The sequence below is a fragment of the Pinus tabuliformis genome, chromosome 7 (genome assembly GCF_031772625.1).
Source record: "Pinus tabuliformis cultivar Carrire ecotype Pingquan chromosome 7, CPIR1, whole genome shotgun sequence".
Lineage (NCBI taxonomy): Eukaryota > Viridiplantae > Streptophyta > Pinopsida > Pinales > Pinaceae > Pinus > Pinus tabuliformis.
Window position 1 is genome coordinate 1,088,639,832 of NC_142293.1, and position 16,836 is coordinate 1,088,656,667.

General features: G+C 38.2%; 1 protein-coding gene across 1 annotated transcript in view; it reads right to left on the reverse strand.

Moving 5' to 3' along the window:
- LOC149251351 (GEM-like protein 1) overlaps positions 1 to 16,836 on the reverse strand; it is a 75,547-nt gene that overhangs the window by 31,941 nt on the left and 26,770 nt on the right. Inside the window, exons 2-3 of the mRNA XM_089459365.1 lie at positions 12,426 to 12,527; positions 11,410 to 11,684 (exon numbers count right to left, since the gene is read on the reverse strand). Coding sequence (XP_089315491.1) covers positions 11,410 to 11,684; positions 12,426 to 12,527 — 377 coding nt within the window. The remainder of the gene's footprint in view (positions 1 to 11,409; positions 11,685 to 12,425; positions 12,528 to 16,836) is intronic.

The window sequence follows — 16,836 nt, forward strand, 5'->3', positions numbered from 1 at the left end:
TGAATAGGTTTGACATGATGAACTGCAAACCAATGACAACTCCAATGATCACAAACTTGAAAAGACTAAGGAGTTTTGAATCAAGCCATGTGGATCCTTCCAGGTATAGACAATTAATTGGCTAACTAATGTACTTGGTGAATACTCGACCAAACATATGTTTTGCAGCAAATGTTCTCAGTCAATTCCAAGTGGAATCGAAGCATGATCATTAGATAGCAGCAAAACATATACTAAGATATCTGCAAGGAACATCCATTACTACCTGAAATATGATAGGAGGAATGATGTCCACCTAATTGGATATACAAATTCTGACTGGGGAGGCAGTGAGCAGGATGGAAGGAGCACTACAGGAGGATGTTTTAGTTTGGGATCCTCCATGATCTCATAGATAAGCAGAAAGCAAGATAGAGTTGCTTTGAGTAGTGTTGAGGTTGAGTATATTGCAACTTGTGAAGTAAGCAGAGAAGCAGTCTGGTTGAAGACGTTGTTATCCGACCCATTTGAAGGGTCGATGGATCCTACGATGATACGTTGTGATAACACCAGTTGTATACAATTGTCTGAAGACCCAGGGTTTCATGGAAAGACAAAGCATATCAACAACAAGTATCACTACATTCAAAAGCTAGTACAAGATGGTGTGTTGCAGCTACAATATATCTCCACTGATGAGCAGGTAGTTGACATATTGACAAAATCTCTTCCTAATAAGAAGCTTGTGTATTTGAGAGACAAGCTTGGTTTGGTTGATGTATCCTCCCTAGTTGAGAGCGAGAGATAGCCACATCATTCTTGTCTTCACTTTGGAAGATAGAATGGAGGATTGGGTAAACATCTGGCATCCAATACTTTTTGAGGATGAGGTAGGGCATCCAAGATAAGAGTAGTCGCGGACCAATATTCTTTGAGAACTAGCTATCCAAGATAAAAATAGTACAAAGAAGGTCATCCTTTGTGAACAATCGGGTGGGGTATGTACCTTGAGAGACAATGATGATGGTGTCTATAAATCATTGGTCTCGCTAGCATTATGCTCTGATCTAGTGGAGAGATAGAGTTGTTAGCCAAGGACTTGTGACAATGCCGATGGATATGATGCTAAACAGATGGGTTACCAACCCAACTCTTCTTATGAGACCTCTTCAAATTGAGAATTTCCGTGTACCATTTATGAATACCTCCCTAGTTAAGAGCGAGTGTTGAAAAATGTGTAACTAGGTTCAGTGTTCATAAATATGAAATGTACTTTTGATTTGTAAATTATAAAAAGAAAGAAAATTATTATTATTATTTTTGGAGCATGGGTTTCATGCTCAAGGTCTTTTATTTTATAGATCAAGCACCCATTGAGTGCTTCTAGGGTTTGTCCTAGGTCAAGAAGTCAAAAGAGTCATTGTCATAAGTTGAAGACCCCATCGGGCACATTGTAACTTGTAAAGAAAAAAAAATGTCCTTAAAAGTGTCAAAATACCCTCCAAGATCAAGTCGATTTGGCAGTTGGCAAGTCGGCGTAATTTGAGGAGCCAAGTCCACCTTTGAGAAGCCTATATAAAGGAGGAAACTCGACCTCCTTGAAGCACATTCATCTCTCTCGCATTCAAGCAAATGAAGAAGAAGAAGAAGGCACCGAAGAAGGAAGAGGACAAAGAAGACTTGGTTTTGGGTTATTTCTCTCTCACACGTGTGAAGGAAGCTAGGGTTTCTACAACAGATCTAAGGTTTTCTTCTACAGGTTCGATCTTGAAGAAGAGAAGGAAAGAAGGTCAAGTGAAGGTCACAAGAAGCCATCCTCAAGCTCTAGGAGTAAGAGAAAGCCAAGCGAAGGTCTAAGGACGCTGTGGGAAGCTATTCAAAGCTCACACATGTGGCAGTAGCGACTACAAGAGGGCCAAAAATTTTAGGTCAGCAATGGAGGCCAAAATTCTGCAGATGGAGGTCGAAGTTGTGCTACTGGAAGAGATTTGACTGGGTTTGACTTAGACAAGGAAAGCACATCATCCGAAAAGGTTGGACTTGGTCTTGGAGGGTAGAAATCTAGGGCATCAATAGTTAGGTGATTTCTCTACTCATGAAAATTTCTTGTGATAGTCCTTTTATTTTTCTTTATTACAATCTTCTCTTCTTGAGTTATTATTGTGTTACTTTCATCAAGACAATTACCAAATCATGACCAATAAAGAGACAAGAGACACAGTATATAGGCTTGTCAGCGAGGGCCAAAACCTCTCACTCTTTGAGAGGAAAACTCAAACGAAATTCTTCTTATAGAACCTTCAATTGAGGAATACCAAGACCATGACAAAGATCGTTGACACTAGAGCCCTCTCAAGACCAAGTCACAAGCCTCCTTTTCAACATTGCTCTTCCTCTTTTCCTTCTTGGCTTCCTTTAGAATTTCGACCTCTTCTTGTAGATCTGCAACCTTACAACAGAAACCCTAGATGATTTTTGCTCCTTGAATGGTCTCCTCAAGAGGGAGACTCCTTTCACTTCCTTACTCGACTTCCTTGAGGGAATTCCTCTCCATAACTTGATCACCTTTGTATGACTGGCTATGATGGAGTACCTCATCCTGGGTGTATAGATGTGAGGAAGGAGCAATCATGGATGCATGAGGTACCTTAGCCTTTGTTTTTCCACCCTCTGAATGCCTTTTACTTTTTCTTGATTCTTTTTTGTATTACCACTCGTAGATCAAGGAATGAGAACTTGCTTTATATGATGTATAGCAGTTATTACCCCCTTTGGTATGGGGCAGTCCATTGCCCAATAGAGGTTGGGACATGCAAGGGTTCCTTGCCTTCTATGAGATGGGGCAACACTGGCCCAAGAACGGGTGATGGTCATATGAGAGAGGTAGATCTCATGCTTAGCTTCTGCCTGCATGTTATTTTGTAAGTCTTTGGCCATCTTTTGCATTTTGATTTTTTCTTTTGTTTTTTTCTTGTCGCCATTATATGCTTTTTCTATTTCTTTTAGTTACATCAACCTCCCAAGGTGCATTTCTAGGCCCTACCCAAGTATGAGGATATGCGGGTTCCAAATCCTAGAGAACCAATTATCAGTTGAACTCGAAGAAGGGAGGTAGAATAGGGGCTCATAATTTAAGATGGAAAATGGTAAGTATGGAATAAGGAAAGATGGGGTGCACTATTCTAGGGAGATATTTTTTCCTAGGGTTTCAACATTTCTTTACTCAATTAAGTGATGAAACAAACAATCCATTCAGTGGTACAATATAATATGATCAAAACAAAAATACAATATCAATGTTCATTCCATTAACAGTATCACTCTTCCATTCGCACATATAACCAATTCATATTAAACTTCAACTAATCCACGTCGAGTTCCAAGTCCAACAAACTATAGTCAATGAAAATTATACATCCAACTACCAATTACTAGAACTACCCATACCATTTCACAGATTAAAATAATGCACCACTAGTGTACTCTTGTGAATTCTAATAAGAAGGCCTAATGGAGTACCCTTCTCTGAATCTGCTATGAGAGGAATCAATCCTAAGTTTAGGATTTGTTGTTTTCTCCTTCTAATCAACCTAGAGGACAAGTTTGTAGTCTTCCTCGAGAATTGTACTAACTTCAGGAGATTTCAATATGCCCCAAACCCAAAAACAAACCTTCAGGAGGGTCTGACTTCTACAAGAAACTTTTGTTTTGCTCCAGAATCCATGGATTGCTTCAAGGGAACGATACTATCCGTCTCGGGAGTATTTTCGCCCAAGATTAACCTCAGAAAATTCGTGTTTCCTACATCAAACAATTTTGGTTTCCTCAAACTTCGATCTACTGGTTACAAACAGCCTCATTTGCCTCAGAATTATTTTGTTTACTGCTATGTTGCACGGGTTCCCGCACCCGAGGGTGGGGTTCTCGAACCTGTCCCGGGTTCCCGCACCCACGTACCGGATTCGGGTACGGGTTCTTCCCAGAAGAACCCAGAAGAACCGGGTTCTTCCATGAAGAACCGGGTTCTTCAAAAAAAAAATTGGGTTCTTTTCCTTTAATGGGTTCTTGGATTCTTGGGTTCTTTTAAATTCTGTGGTTTTTTTTAAGGCTTGTGGCTACAATAAAGTATAAATTATGGCTGCTAGCAGCATATATTTCATTGTTGTCCCACCAAACACACAAGGCAGCCCAATAAAATAAAGTTTAAAATGTTGAGTCTTTGAGAACTCAGAATACTTTAGGATTTTTGAGCGTACTCCTGAGTTTGTAGGAAACTTGGCTAGTGTATCTCAGTCAGCTGTGTGTGACAAAATCTGTCCCATACCATGATTCATGTTAATATGTAAACAATGAACAGTTTTTCGGTAATAAATTTTGAAATTTCAATGTCAATGTTGAATGTTCAATGATGTGCATGTTTAAATGATTATCATTAAAGTTTTCTTGTTTAAAGTGGAAAAAATATACAATTTGAAATTTCATATATATTATTAATTTATTAATTATAAATTTATAATTTATAAAATATAATTATTAAAATTTAATATTATTATATTACCCGACGAACCCACGCACCCTGTTTCCAAAAATGTCGTCCCCGTCCCCGTCCCCGTCCCCGTTCCCATCCCCGAACCCACGTTTCCTGGCAACATAGGTTTACTGCCTCAAGATCGCTCTGCGAACCTAAATGGACTTGCGACCTGCTTCAGAAGATCTTTTCGTCGATCATAGAGAGAACTCGTGATGATTAAGCCAAGAAAAACTTTGGTTTGTCCAAGCGTTATCCTTAGAGAAAACTCGCCCAACTTTAGGGTGACTAGATGTTGCCTTGCCACAAATCTTTCTAGAAATACTTTGTTGCTCCTTCAGATCGTTATGCCCCTGTTGCCTAAACAAATAAACAAAAGACAAAATATGTTGAAAGACTTCATTACTTCCTCAAATGATGCTTCCTGTTGCCAAAACAGGAAAAGGTGACTAGGTACGGTGGGATCACCTCCACCAAAACTAGTCCAAGAGAGAAAATGGGGTCTTAAACCCTCAATGCCTCAAGCTCAACAAAACAAAGACAAATGATCTAATCCAAGTGATACCTTAAGTCATTATAATCCTCTTGTATTTATGGATTTCCTTGAAGGGGGGTTTTCTCGTTAATTAATTGATGAGGTTCACACCACGCCCCAACTTTGGGATTTTTAGCCCTAGCTGCCCCAAAACATCCCCAAACATTGGGTATTTTGGGGTTTTCTTCTTTATCAAGGACTATAGCCTACAGGGATTGATAGTCTACTTCATCCCTTGGACCAATTAATCTCTTGAGGACATTACATGGGGCTATGCTATCTCAATCATGGTTTCCAAAGTAGTGACCCTTCCCAAAGCCACGGGCCACTGTACTAGGATTGAAAATTAACCCTCCATTTAAGGTGAGGGAACAAGATCACGACAAAGACCATTCTTCTTTCCAAGTTACCCATAATCCATGCCAAAATGCCCAAATACAAACAAGCATAAGAACCTGATTGCAAAATGAATAAATTACCTTGTGATCAGAAGCCCACCTTCAAAATGTGATCTTGGCAAATGGGCAAGGAGACATATGACCGATGCAGGTAGCAAAGACATGAATGGCACGTCACATCGGCTACAAGGTGGCTCTCAGGGGTTGCTAGCTATCGACTGGAAGAGATGAATAGGACAAAAGTTTCTCCTAGGGGTCACCCACTTTGGTGGGTAACAGGAACCACTTGTGGATGCACTTACATTAATTTTCATGGGTAGCATTAATGGAATCAAAATACGCTCACAAATTTTAATTTTTTGTCGCATGGTTTAGCAAACACTCCACTTAATAATGGTCTTGTCTTATATGTGAACATTTAAATTAATCATGTGGATGGTTAATGTTTAAACACATTTATTTATTAAGTGTATCCATATGATGTGAATAAATTTCATGTGAAAGAATTTCTCTCTTGGTTGTCATATTTCCACATGTAATAGGCATCTCTTTTATTGGACATCAGAGTTCATGAGATTTAAGAATTAATGAGCTTTATTTAAAGATCTCACCAAGACACTCAACATTAATAACACCATTAAATCAACCAATCTAATCTTTAAACATTTGATCCCTTCCAACCTTTGGTTCATTTTCTACCCTGTTTCCCTTGACCTAGTAGTTGCCCCTCTAGAATTCCCTTCTAGGACCCTTGCTAGTTTGAGTAGTAATAGAGCAATAGCCCATTGTCACCTCAGCTAAAGCTCCATACTCTTTACATACTTTCACTAATGGGAGGAGACCCAGTATGAAGGGAATCACCTAGATAAATGTGTCAATAAAGGGAAATGAGTGATTCCTAAAGGCCTATTCACAAGAGAAACTCAAATTGTGGTTTGCTTGCTTGAAAAGCAAGGTGAAAGGCTCTCTAAGAAGGGCCAAGGGGATGTCAAGGGCTAGATTTTGCAAGTAAGACTTGTAATGGAGAGGCCTAGTCCAAGAAATCTTTGTGGGAAACTTGGATTCCAGGTGGTCTTTGTGAAGTTGTCTTTAAGAGGTTGCAGGACCACATGGGACCAAGTGGACCCGCAATAGGTCAAAGGGATGGAGTTGATCAATCAAGGGTATGTTTGACCTAATTGTGGAAGATAAGAGGATCAATGGACAAATATTCTTGGAACAGAATGCAATGATTCAAATGAGGTCACTAGCCAAGGCAAACCTAGGGCAAGAAACAGTCCTCAAGCTAGGGCTTGCAATATTTCGAGATCCCACCACCGAATTTGCTTCAAATTTGGAGCGTCTCTAGAGCAAACTCCGGCGCAATTGTGGACCAAAAAATACAAGTGTTTGGATGGCTAGATTGTTAGATAATTGATGCCCTAAGTGACCTATGTAGGCTAGACCTAGAAAGAAAGAGAGAAAGGTGAGAAAAATATGCTTTAGAGTGACCACCTATGGAGGACCATTACCTAATCCTTTGGGGGAAATGGAGTCAAGGTGATTCCAATGTTTGGGATGGTTTCACTTCATCAAGGAGGCCTCTAGAACATTTTTGCATGGCAATTAGGGCATGAGAAAACAGCTTCAAGGTCTTTATACTTCAATATGCAATATGTGACGACTTGTCAAGATGAATTTCAATGAAATATCTCTAGGAACATTCACTTATTCAAAAATGGCCTATAACATGATGCAACGCTAATAAAAGACAAATTTATACCCTTTCAAATAAGAAAAGCAACAAAATTCCAACCTAGTATAGTGATAATCCCAGCATCATTTATGTGACATAGAAAAGAATGAAAAAATAACGTTAAAAGAGCTCTTACATGTGAGTACAAGTATATCCAATCATCATTATATGCCAATATAGAAGCTCCAAGACAAAAATGAAGAAATCCAAACATCAAAATTCATCCATCCACCCAAATTCGCCCTCCAAAGAGAATAGTGAAAATCTCACAAGAGAATATGATCAATACAAGTGATGATGAAAGAATGAATCAACTCATCATCTATTTATACAATGTCTAATGAATTCAAGTTAGCTTATTTTGGCCTAATTTAGCCCCTAGAATAAAATAATGTGCAAAATAATAAGTACTTTTGGTGACATGCCCACCAAACTAGCTCAATAACAAAGGAGTAAGCCTCTCAGGAGGGTCAAATGATCAATAACATGTGTCGTTGGGCCTTAGAAGGTGCCTAATGAAGTCCATAGGTGCCATAATGTGAAATAGGACTCCAAAAATAGTGGACAAGGGGTTGGCCCCTTGTTCTCCAAGTAATAAACCTGTGGTGCTCCCAAATGGATGTGGGGGCACACAAATGTCCTCATGGGCCTCCAAATAGATCGAAGATGCCAGTAAACTATCTGCAAGGGCTAGGATGATGATATAAGTGATGCCACATCATCATATAGATCTTGGACCATCTGCCAAGTGTATGGTGCAATTGTGGAGCCGGCTAGGCATGGTGAACTAGGTGCATCTTCCTTGTCCAATAGGTGAACCACAAGAAATCTTCGAATGACTCTGGGATGCATGGGATGTTATCTATTGTTGGGAGGCCCATGGCTCTCTACACACACCTTACATGTGCCAATGTAACCCTCTGGAGGGTTAGGACCCCGTATAGGGAGACCAAACCCAAAATGGAGACCATATGTAATCCTGCATAAGATCCAATGCGTCCCCTTGCCCTCCAGTACACCAAGTCATTAAAGAAATCAAGTAAAAGAGTTTACAAACCATGGAAAACAAGTGGGCACTTCATAATGGCATACCCTTCCATAGTGAGCTTTGGCATGCGCAAATGTCTCCAAGCTCAAAGGGGGGTTAACCAAGCACCCTACTAAGTGGTTTCTGCTTCTAAAGGGTGTGGTATGTCCATGGTACATCCTTCAAATGGTGGTGGAATGTGATAAAGTGATGGAACATAGTAGGGGATGAAGGGGAAATCTTAGGTCACATGCCATGGTACAAGGGTAACTAATGAAAGGGAAGCCCACACTTGGGTAAATGATGTGTAGAAGGGAGTAATTGTTGTACATGAGTTACCCCGACCTTGATTGTTCCACCCTTCTTCGTATGCCTTTTTCCTTTTATGATTTTTCTTTGGTTAACTGCTCGGAGCTTAACGAAATGAGAGCATGATGTGTAAAGTATAGCAATGGATATCCCCTTTAGGGTGGGGCAATTCATCGCCCACCAGGGGTTGGGACAATCATGGGTTCGTGAATGATAGAGGAGGCTCATCTAGGGCCTATAAGAACCAGGGTGATAGCCATGGAACGGGGTAGAGCTCATGTAGTGGCATTTGCCCACATGCTAAATGTGTTTGCCCCAACCGTCTTATGCATCTTTTGGTACAATTTCCTATTGAATGTGGCCAATTATGCTTTTTCCTTTCTTTTTAGCTGCATCGTTCCAGGCCCGACCCAAGGTGTGGGAAAAGGAGAGGGGGAGGCTGACCCTTTGTGGACCTAGGTGGGAGGAGTGATGAATGGGATTATAATGAGTGGAAGGGGAGTGATATATGTGGATCAGAGAGTGGAACCACGCAACCAAAATCAAGGTTTCCCATGTAGTACCATCCCTAAAGCCCAAAGGTCAATAAAAGAGATCCCACGGGACTAGGGTCCAAGGTTAACATCCAAAAGAGACCTAGGGGACAAGAGCACAGACCTAGTCCACTCTTTTCGCTGAATCCCCCCATTAATCCATGCCCATGAGTTTCCATGATAAGTAAACTAAAATACTCAATTACCAAATGACAAGGCATACCTTTAGGTTTGGGAGGTCCACCTTCAAAGATACGATCATGACAAATGGGTGAGGGACCACATGGCTGGCTCAGTTGGCGAAAAAATGGCACAATGAGCTAGTTGGTGGCTGCAAGGGGCTAATACTGGCTGCCGGCTGAGGACCATTGTGGAGAAAAAATTTCTCCTAAGGATATCACCCACAAAGTGGTGGGTAACATACCCCACTTGTCCAATTTGGGCTAGCATTGTAAACAAACCCATAGATCATAAGCTCCTTTTGTTGAGTAACACAACTAGTCCTAGGCCTTTACCACAACAATAGAATTTAGGACTAATCAAAGGATTCACCCTCTTGGCTTGGTTTCGCCAAGCCTAAAGTGAGTAGTGAGTAGCAAGCCACTTAGGTGACAGGTGGTGACTTTCTAACTAGTTGCCTTATGCCTTCCCCTTTCCCAAGTTAGGACTTTTCCTCTAGGAAGTGTCTGACAGCTAACACTAACCACTAAGTTAGAGTCATTCATAACACCATAAATTTATTACATTTCAAATTTAATATTATTGTGTTAATCCTCCAACAATAATTCCTGATTTTACATTTTCTCCTCTTCAATGTGCATTTACTGGCAATCACTGCATATTTTCTAACATTGAACACAAGCAAGTTCTTAAAACTTGTGCCTCATCCAACAATAACTCAATGTAAAACTCTAAATTTCTCTCATACTACACATTCGTCACTTTGAAGCTACAAATATTATGTAGTGTTGTATCATGAATCAAGGGAGAACTAAAATAAATCTTTGTGTGACTCTAAATTTCCCCCTTACTACAAATTCGTCACTTGAAGCTGAGAGTGTTAAGTAGGGTTGTAACTGAACAAGAAGACTCTCTCCCTTTGAAAGACACCTTTCATTGGTACTATTCACCTATCAATTATTTACAATTAATATTATAATGACAAGGAAAACAATTCAGCTATGTGCATTTTTCTTAATTGTCCTTTATGCATGCAACATTAGAAGCCTCAGTATTTCACTTTCGGCATTTCACCTCCTTTTCTTTTTATTTCATAAGTTACAAGAGTGTCAATTGGGAGATACAAGAAGCAAAGTTCTTATTCATTGACGGTACCCTTTGGATTCTCTTCAAGTTTAATAACTGGGTGGGTAGATATGAAAAAAGTAGTGGAGCTCGATATTACCAAACCCAACTCCTAGGAGGAGAACAGCAATAACATCAAGTGGAGCTCGTCATAGAGGAGACAACCGTCTTCGGAGGTTTCTTGGCCCTTATTATACCGTCTCAAATGAGAGGTTCAGAAGGATTGTTAATCAGAACTATAGAGAGTACGTGCATTTGCACACTAACCCCTTTTACATTTTGGTTGAAAACGTGTTTTCCAGAGAAGGCGAGATAAGTAGCAAATTAAAACATGAAAAATCCTTTCCTGTTGTTCTTTAATTCCAGAACAAGAAGTTACGATGACTATTGTCTCTTTCTACAGCATTTCAAGAAAAAACATATACTAGTAAGCACATGCTCCTATAGAAAACAAAGGTTGAGATCTCTTTGGTTGTAATTTTAAACATCTTAAACAATGAACTGATTATCAGGACCAATAATCATCCCATGGATCAAGATTGATAGAATATTATATTATTTGGTTTCCATTCAACCAATAAATCTCCACTTACTGATAGTAAACAGTTCTTGGACTTTAAAGCAAAGAAAAATGCATTAACCAGTTTGAGGGCATTGCTATAACTGAGCCATGTGAACTAATTCTGTTAACAAGTATGGCGTTATCACTGATGTGAGAGAACAATGAATCTAAAATCGTGGCAGGCTAATTTATAAGACATTTGCAGCCTTTTAAATCGCATGAATTATCTCACATCTCCTAAGAGAAGAACAAATCCTCCACCTATTGTAGCCATATATTTTGTTTTCCTTGTATGTATCTATATGCACTTGTTAAGTAAACGTGAATTTGTGTTGCCATATGTTTAATTAATACTCAAAAGAAACAAAGAGAGATCCCTTTTCAAAATGTTAAAGACTTCAATTATTTTCACACATAAAATGGTTTTGAATAATTTATTTTTTCCGCTTGTCTTTCTCAAGTTCAACTTACAGTGAAATTGTCAGTAAGGGGTCATACCTTGTAAAAACTCCATTCAGTTTTATCAGGATTGACCTTGTAAGAAAGAGGGTTATCACTGCAAAAAGCAATCTTTTCAGTGGACAAATAAAGTGTTCCTATGACAGGCCCAGCAGTAGTTGACAAGTAGCAAGTGTAAGTCTTCTGTAGTTGTTCTTCTGGGAGGGTTTCAAATGTCTGGCGGAAGATCTTTTCATAGCCACCTTCAGTAAGCACTTTCGTCCCTTGAGCAAGCCTTTCCATAGCTGTGTCGGCAATACTAGGGCCTGTTTTCACTGATTTAAAAAATAAAAATAAAAAAGTTATCATTTTGACATGTTGCCAAAAAATCATTAGCTGACTTATACAATAGCCTCTATGTCTCTATCCCTGATTAGTACCAGATAGTTTCCTATTAACAGTTAAAATAAACAGTATCATATATGAGTCATTTCTTTCCTCATTTATGGCATGTACTTTTAACCTTACCAGCTAAAGGAATGCACCAAATCAAAATAGTTGTGACAGTCAATTACAAGAAAAATTATATGCCACTATGCAACAACAGAACTCATATGTTTATCATCAACAATTTATTGCACCACAGTTCAGATGCAGTCCAAATAGGTCTAAGCATGCCCAATAACATAATTGACTCTCTGAAAATGACAAAGTGATCCACTGCAAAGGCACTAGCCAAATTAAAAATGATACTCAATTTTTTTTTCTAGTTTACCAAAAGCTAATTGTTTTTGCAGAAAGTGACTAGACAGAACTATAAAGTATTTCAATATCTCTTATCTATAGGTTCTCTAAGGTTGGAATTCATCAACCAACTATGTTTTAACTTCTATTTAAATTTCAGCAAAACTAAATCAACAACTGTATCCACTGCACCATTACAGATTCAATTTAACACATTGCATGATGATGTCCCAGTTACTTATCTGCCATGCTACTTTAGTATATTAAATAACAAGGAACCAAGATCCACCTGAAGTGTTGTGCTTTCGAGAAAGATGGAATTTAAAACTTACAATGTTGCCAGACATTCCCAGCCAGGTCTTCTGCCATTTTTGTTGCCTCCCCAACCTTCTTGCCCCATCTACCCAATACATTCTTGACTGTTTCCATAGAATCTGCATGCATGAAATAAATCAACTAATTTTCTTCTCCTGTTAGTCAAATTTAATGTGTTAAGAACTTAAGACTCTGAATAATAAAAATCTGCCTTGAATGTAAACAGCCAATTTTCCCACTCATCTTCTTCAGGAGTAAAAACATACTGACAATCAACAATTTTTCATTCAAGAGTACAACCAAAGGGGCAGCAAAAATGAAAACCATTCGCATTATTTTTTCTAAACATAACTCATCTTATTTGAAATTAAAGAACAAAATACATTTCCAATCACAAATCACTGAGCAAATTTGAATTTGCAGTGCCCCAAATAGGCAGGCCTGGGTGGTGCTCCTTTCTGCAGGATTGAAGTTGACTTTGAGGGAAAAACAATCATTCCGGTCAGCACCTACTGGCACCCCTTTTTGAAGTTTTGGTTAGCACACCAACTTGTGCCCATCTGTGGACTGTGCCACTGCCTTTTACATGCACTACACTCGACAGAGAAAACCCTGCGCCGGACCAACCCTGTGCTATGGCATTTGACCTGCTAGAGGTATTGAGATGCACATCTCACATCCAGTATTGCAACTACCTGATTTAACTGATTAATTTAATTTTATACTGCATTTAACAGATGGGAACCAGGGATCTCAGGTTGGATATATAGAGAATTGTGTTGAATATCAATTGGACATATTTAGGCTTCAGTTAGATACTATTAGACTTGAGTTATCTATTACTGAGATACATGTTGGATCCTGTTATCACAAAATCTCACACCTTAGTGCAAAGCCTTTCACAAGGGTGTAGACAAATGTAGCATGTAAGTGTTACCATTGTCACCTTAGTAATCACTTCCCTTATTTTAGTGAAGATTGAAAGCAAACAAAGGGAGGCTTCCTTAGCAACTTCAACGAATCCTATAGCAAGAAGGGATCAAATCTACGACATCCTATGTTAGTTACTCATCATACCACCACTAAATTAAACATTCAAGATGAAAAAAAGTGGTTTAATGAAAGCAATTTCCAAGTTTACATGAGTGAAGTATCCAAGACAATTTGTGATATTTGTCAAGTGAAAATAAGCCAAGAGGGTACCCCAAACACTATAAATAAAGTAAAAGGACTATGGCTGTGTAAAACTTGTGTGAAAGATGACAATCTTCAGCAATATATCAAGCTATAACAGCAGAAATAATTCGTCCCTTCAAACAAGCACACAATAAACTAGGGCTGAAAATCCAAGTTAGACCAAGGTTTTTATAGACATTTATTTTCTGAAATATAAAGGGAACATAACAGCCCTAACAATGCAAGAAGTCAAGCCACGGAGAGCTGAAATTCAATTAGCAATACAATAAATGAGAACAAGATATGTTTTTGATGATTAAATGCTAACTAAACCTTAAACATCTAGCCTAATTATGGCAGAAAATTGAAGTACAAATGCACATAAACCCTATTCTGCCCCTAGAACAACAAAAGAGAAGGTTAATTTTGATTTGTATGATTCACTAATGGGAGTTAAGACTAGTGCCCACTTTTTTTTTGGGACTTATGGAATCTAACCATGCACTCCCTTGAAAGAGGCTGAAAAATGGATTTTGGATAAACCCTAGGGTAGTCCAGCATACACCCTAAAAGTTTTCCTATAGAATGATAGCTAGGGTAGTCTACTACAAACCCTACTTTAACCTCCTATGTGTTTCAACAAGCTTTTAAAAATGATTTGAAGTTATCACATCCATCTTATGAATCCTCCACTCCATCTCTGAAGAAATGGCAATACCCATTCTGGTTGACTTGAGTTATGTATTAGTGAGATACATGTTGGATCCTGTTATCACAAAATCTCACACCATAGTGCAAAGCCTTTCACAAGGGTGTAGACAAGTGATGTAACTATTACCATTGTCACCTTAGTAATTACTTCCCTTATTTTAGTGAAGGTTGAAATCCAACACAAGGGAGGCTTCCTTAGCAACTTCAGGGAATCCTATAGCAAGAAGGAATCAAGTCTACGGCCTCCTATGTTAGTTACTCAAAAATACCACCACTAAATTAAACATTCAAGATGAAAATGGTGGTTTAATGAAAGCCATTTCCAGATTTACATGAGTGAAGTATCCAAGACAATTTGTGATATTTGTCCAGATAAAATAGGCCAAGAGGGTACCCCAAACACTATAAATAAAGTAAAAGGACTATGGCTGTCCAAAACTTGTGTGACAGATGACAATCTTCAGCAATATATCAAGCTACAACAGCAGAAACAGTTCATCATTTCAAACAAGCACACAATAAACTAGGGCTGAAAATGCAAGTCAGACCAGGGTTTTTATAGACAATTATTTTCTGAAATATAAAGGAAACATAACAGCCCTAACAATGCAAGCCCCAAAGAGCTGAAATTTAATTAGCAATACAATAAATGACAAGGTATGTTTTTGATGATTAAATGCTAGCTAGACCTTATAGACATCTAGCCTAATTATGGCAGAAAATTGAAGTACAATTGCACATAAACCCTATTCTGCCCCTAGAACAATAAAAGAGAAGGTTAATTTTAATTTGAACAATCGACTAATGGGAGTTAAGACTAGCACCCACTATTTTTTTGCTGCTTATGGTGTCTAGCCATGGACTCTCTTGAAAGAGGGTGAAAAATGGATTTTGGATAAACCCTAGGGTAGTCCACCATAAGCCCTAAAAGTTTTCCTATAGAATGATAGCTAGGGTAGTCTACTACAAACCCTACTTTACCCTCCTATGTGTTTCAACAAGCTTTTAAAAATTATTTCAAGGGAAAGTTTGAACATACATCTTATGTATCCTCCACTCCATCTCTGAAGCAATGGAAATAACCATTCTTAGCTATCACATCCATCTTATGTATCCTCCACTCCATCTTTGAAGCAATGGAAATAACCATTCCGATCGATGCATATCTGACAACAGGAGAAAAAGTCCCCTCATAGTCTACTCCCTCCTAGGAGAACTCTCTTATCACATCAACGAGCATCTTCACCATATTGAGCTTGTGTACTGCACAACTCAGAGAGCAAGTACAACCAAATCTACAGAAGCATGAAGTTAGCCATATCAGAATCACAGAAGCATTTCAACTTTATACATATCAGATTCCCAAACTTAATTACAAACAAGAGACATATACTCTTTAACATCTTGCTAGGGACTTTGTCATAAACCCTAGACTACTTCATAACAACTTTCATTCCATCTAGGGTTTCAATATTTCTTTCAAAGGTGTAACATACCCTACTACAACATATAGCAAACCCTAGAAACAATTCAAACAAATATAGATCTACAAGGTATATAACAATTTTTAAAATTCATATGTTAGATTTTCCACTAGGGTTTCATACAAATCCTATATTTCATACAAGAGAATTAATCAATCAAAACCAATCAGACATGACTAACTTCCACTAGGGTTAGTTGCAATCCCTAGATTTTCAATCAACCATCAATCACAACTAAAACTCGGATTTGTGCAAATCCCAAATCATCATATTGCCATTAGAGATTTTACTTCTACTAAGGTTCAACTCCATAACCCTAGAATTTCATTTTCACAATCTCATCAATCATTATATAAATAGATCTCAGATTGTTATATCACACATACTAAAGAATTTAACTACTACTAGGGTTTAGCTACAAAACCCTAGATTTGCAAATATCATCTTAGAATCTTAGGCAAGGACTTATATTAAATCCTAAGACTTATGACCATCAATAACTAGGTCAACACATGTATCTAGAAAATCATTACCATGCATAAGCATATCATATGTCTGACAACATTAATACATTAGACATATACTAGACCAAGCTAGAATTTCGACCAAAAGGACATATCTATATATACCTAAGGCTCCATCATCATGCAAAGGCATTTCATATCATGTGTTAGTCAAACCCAACTTCACAAATAACAATAAAGTTAGACATATAACAAATTTGATTAGACTAAGGTTTGATCACAAAAACACACACATACCAAGGAAATCATTTCTAAGGCATTATAAGGGCCTTGCTTACTTATTCCACCAAACCCTAGCGAGTTAGGGTTTCATTATAGGAACATAGCAAACCCAATATTACCAAAGCTTTCAAAGGTTCGAGATTTTGGACTTTATCATTCAACCCTAAGTTAGGTTTTCCTGATCATACCAAAATTGAAAATCCCAAACATGACATCATCAATAAAACTTCAAATAGCATTTCACAATATCTCTAAGTAGTTTAGGATTTCGAATAGTCATATTATACCCTTAGGTTAGGGTTTTCCAGAGA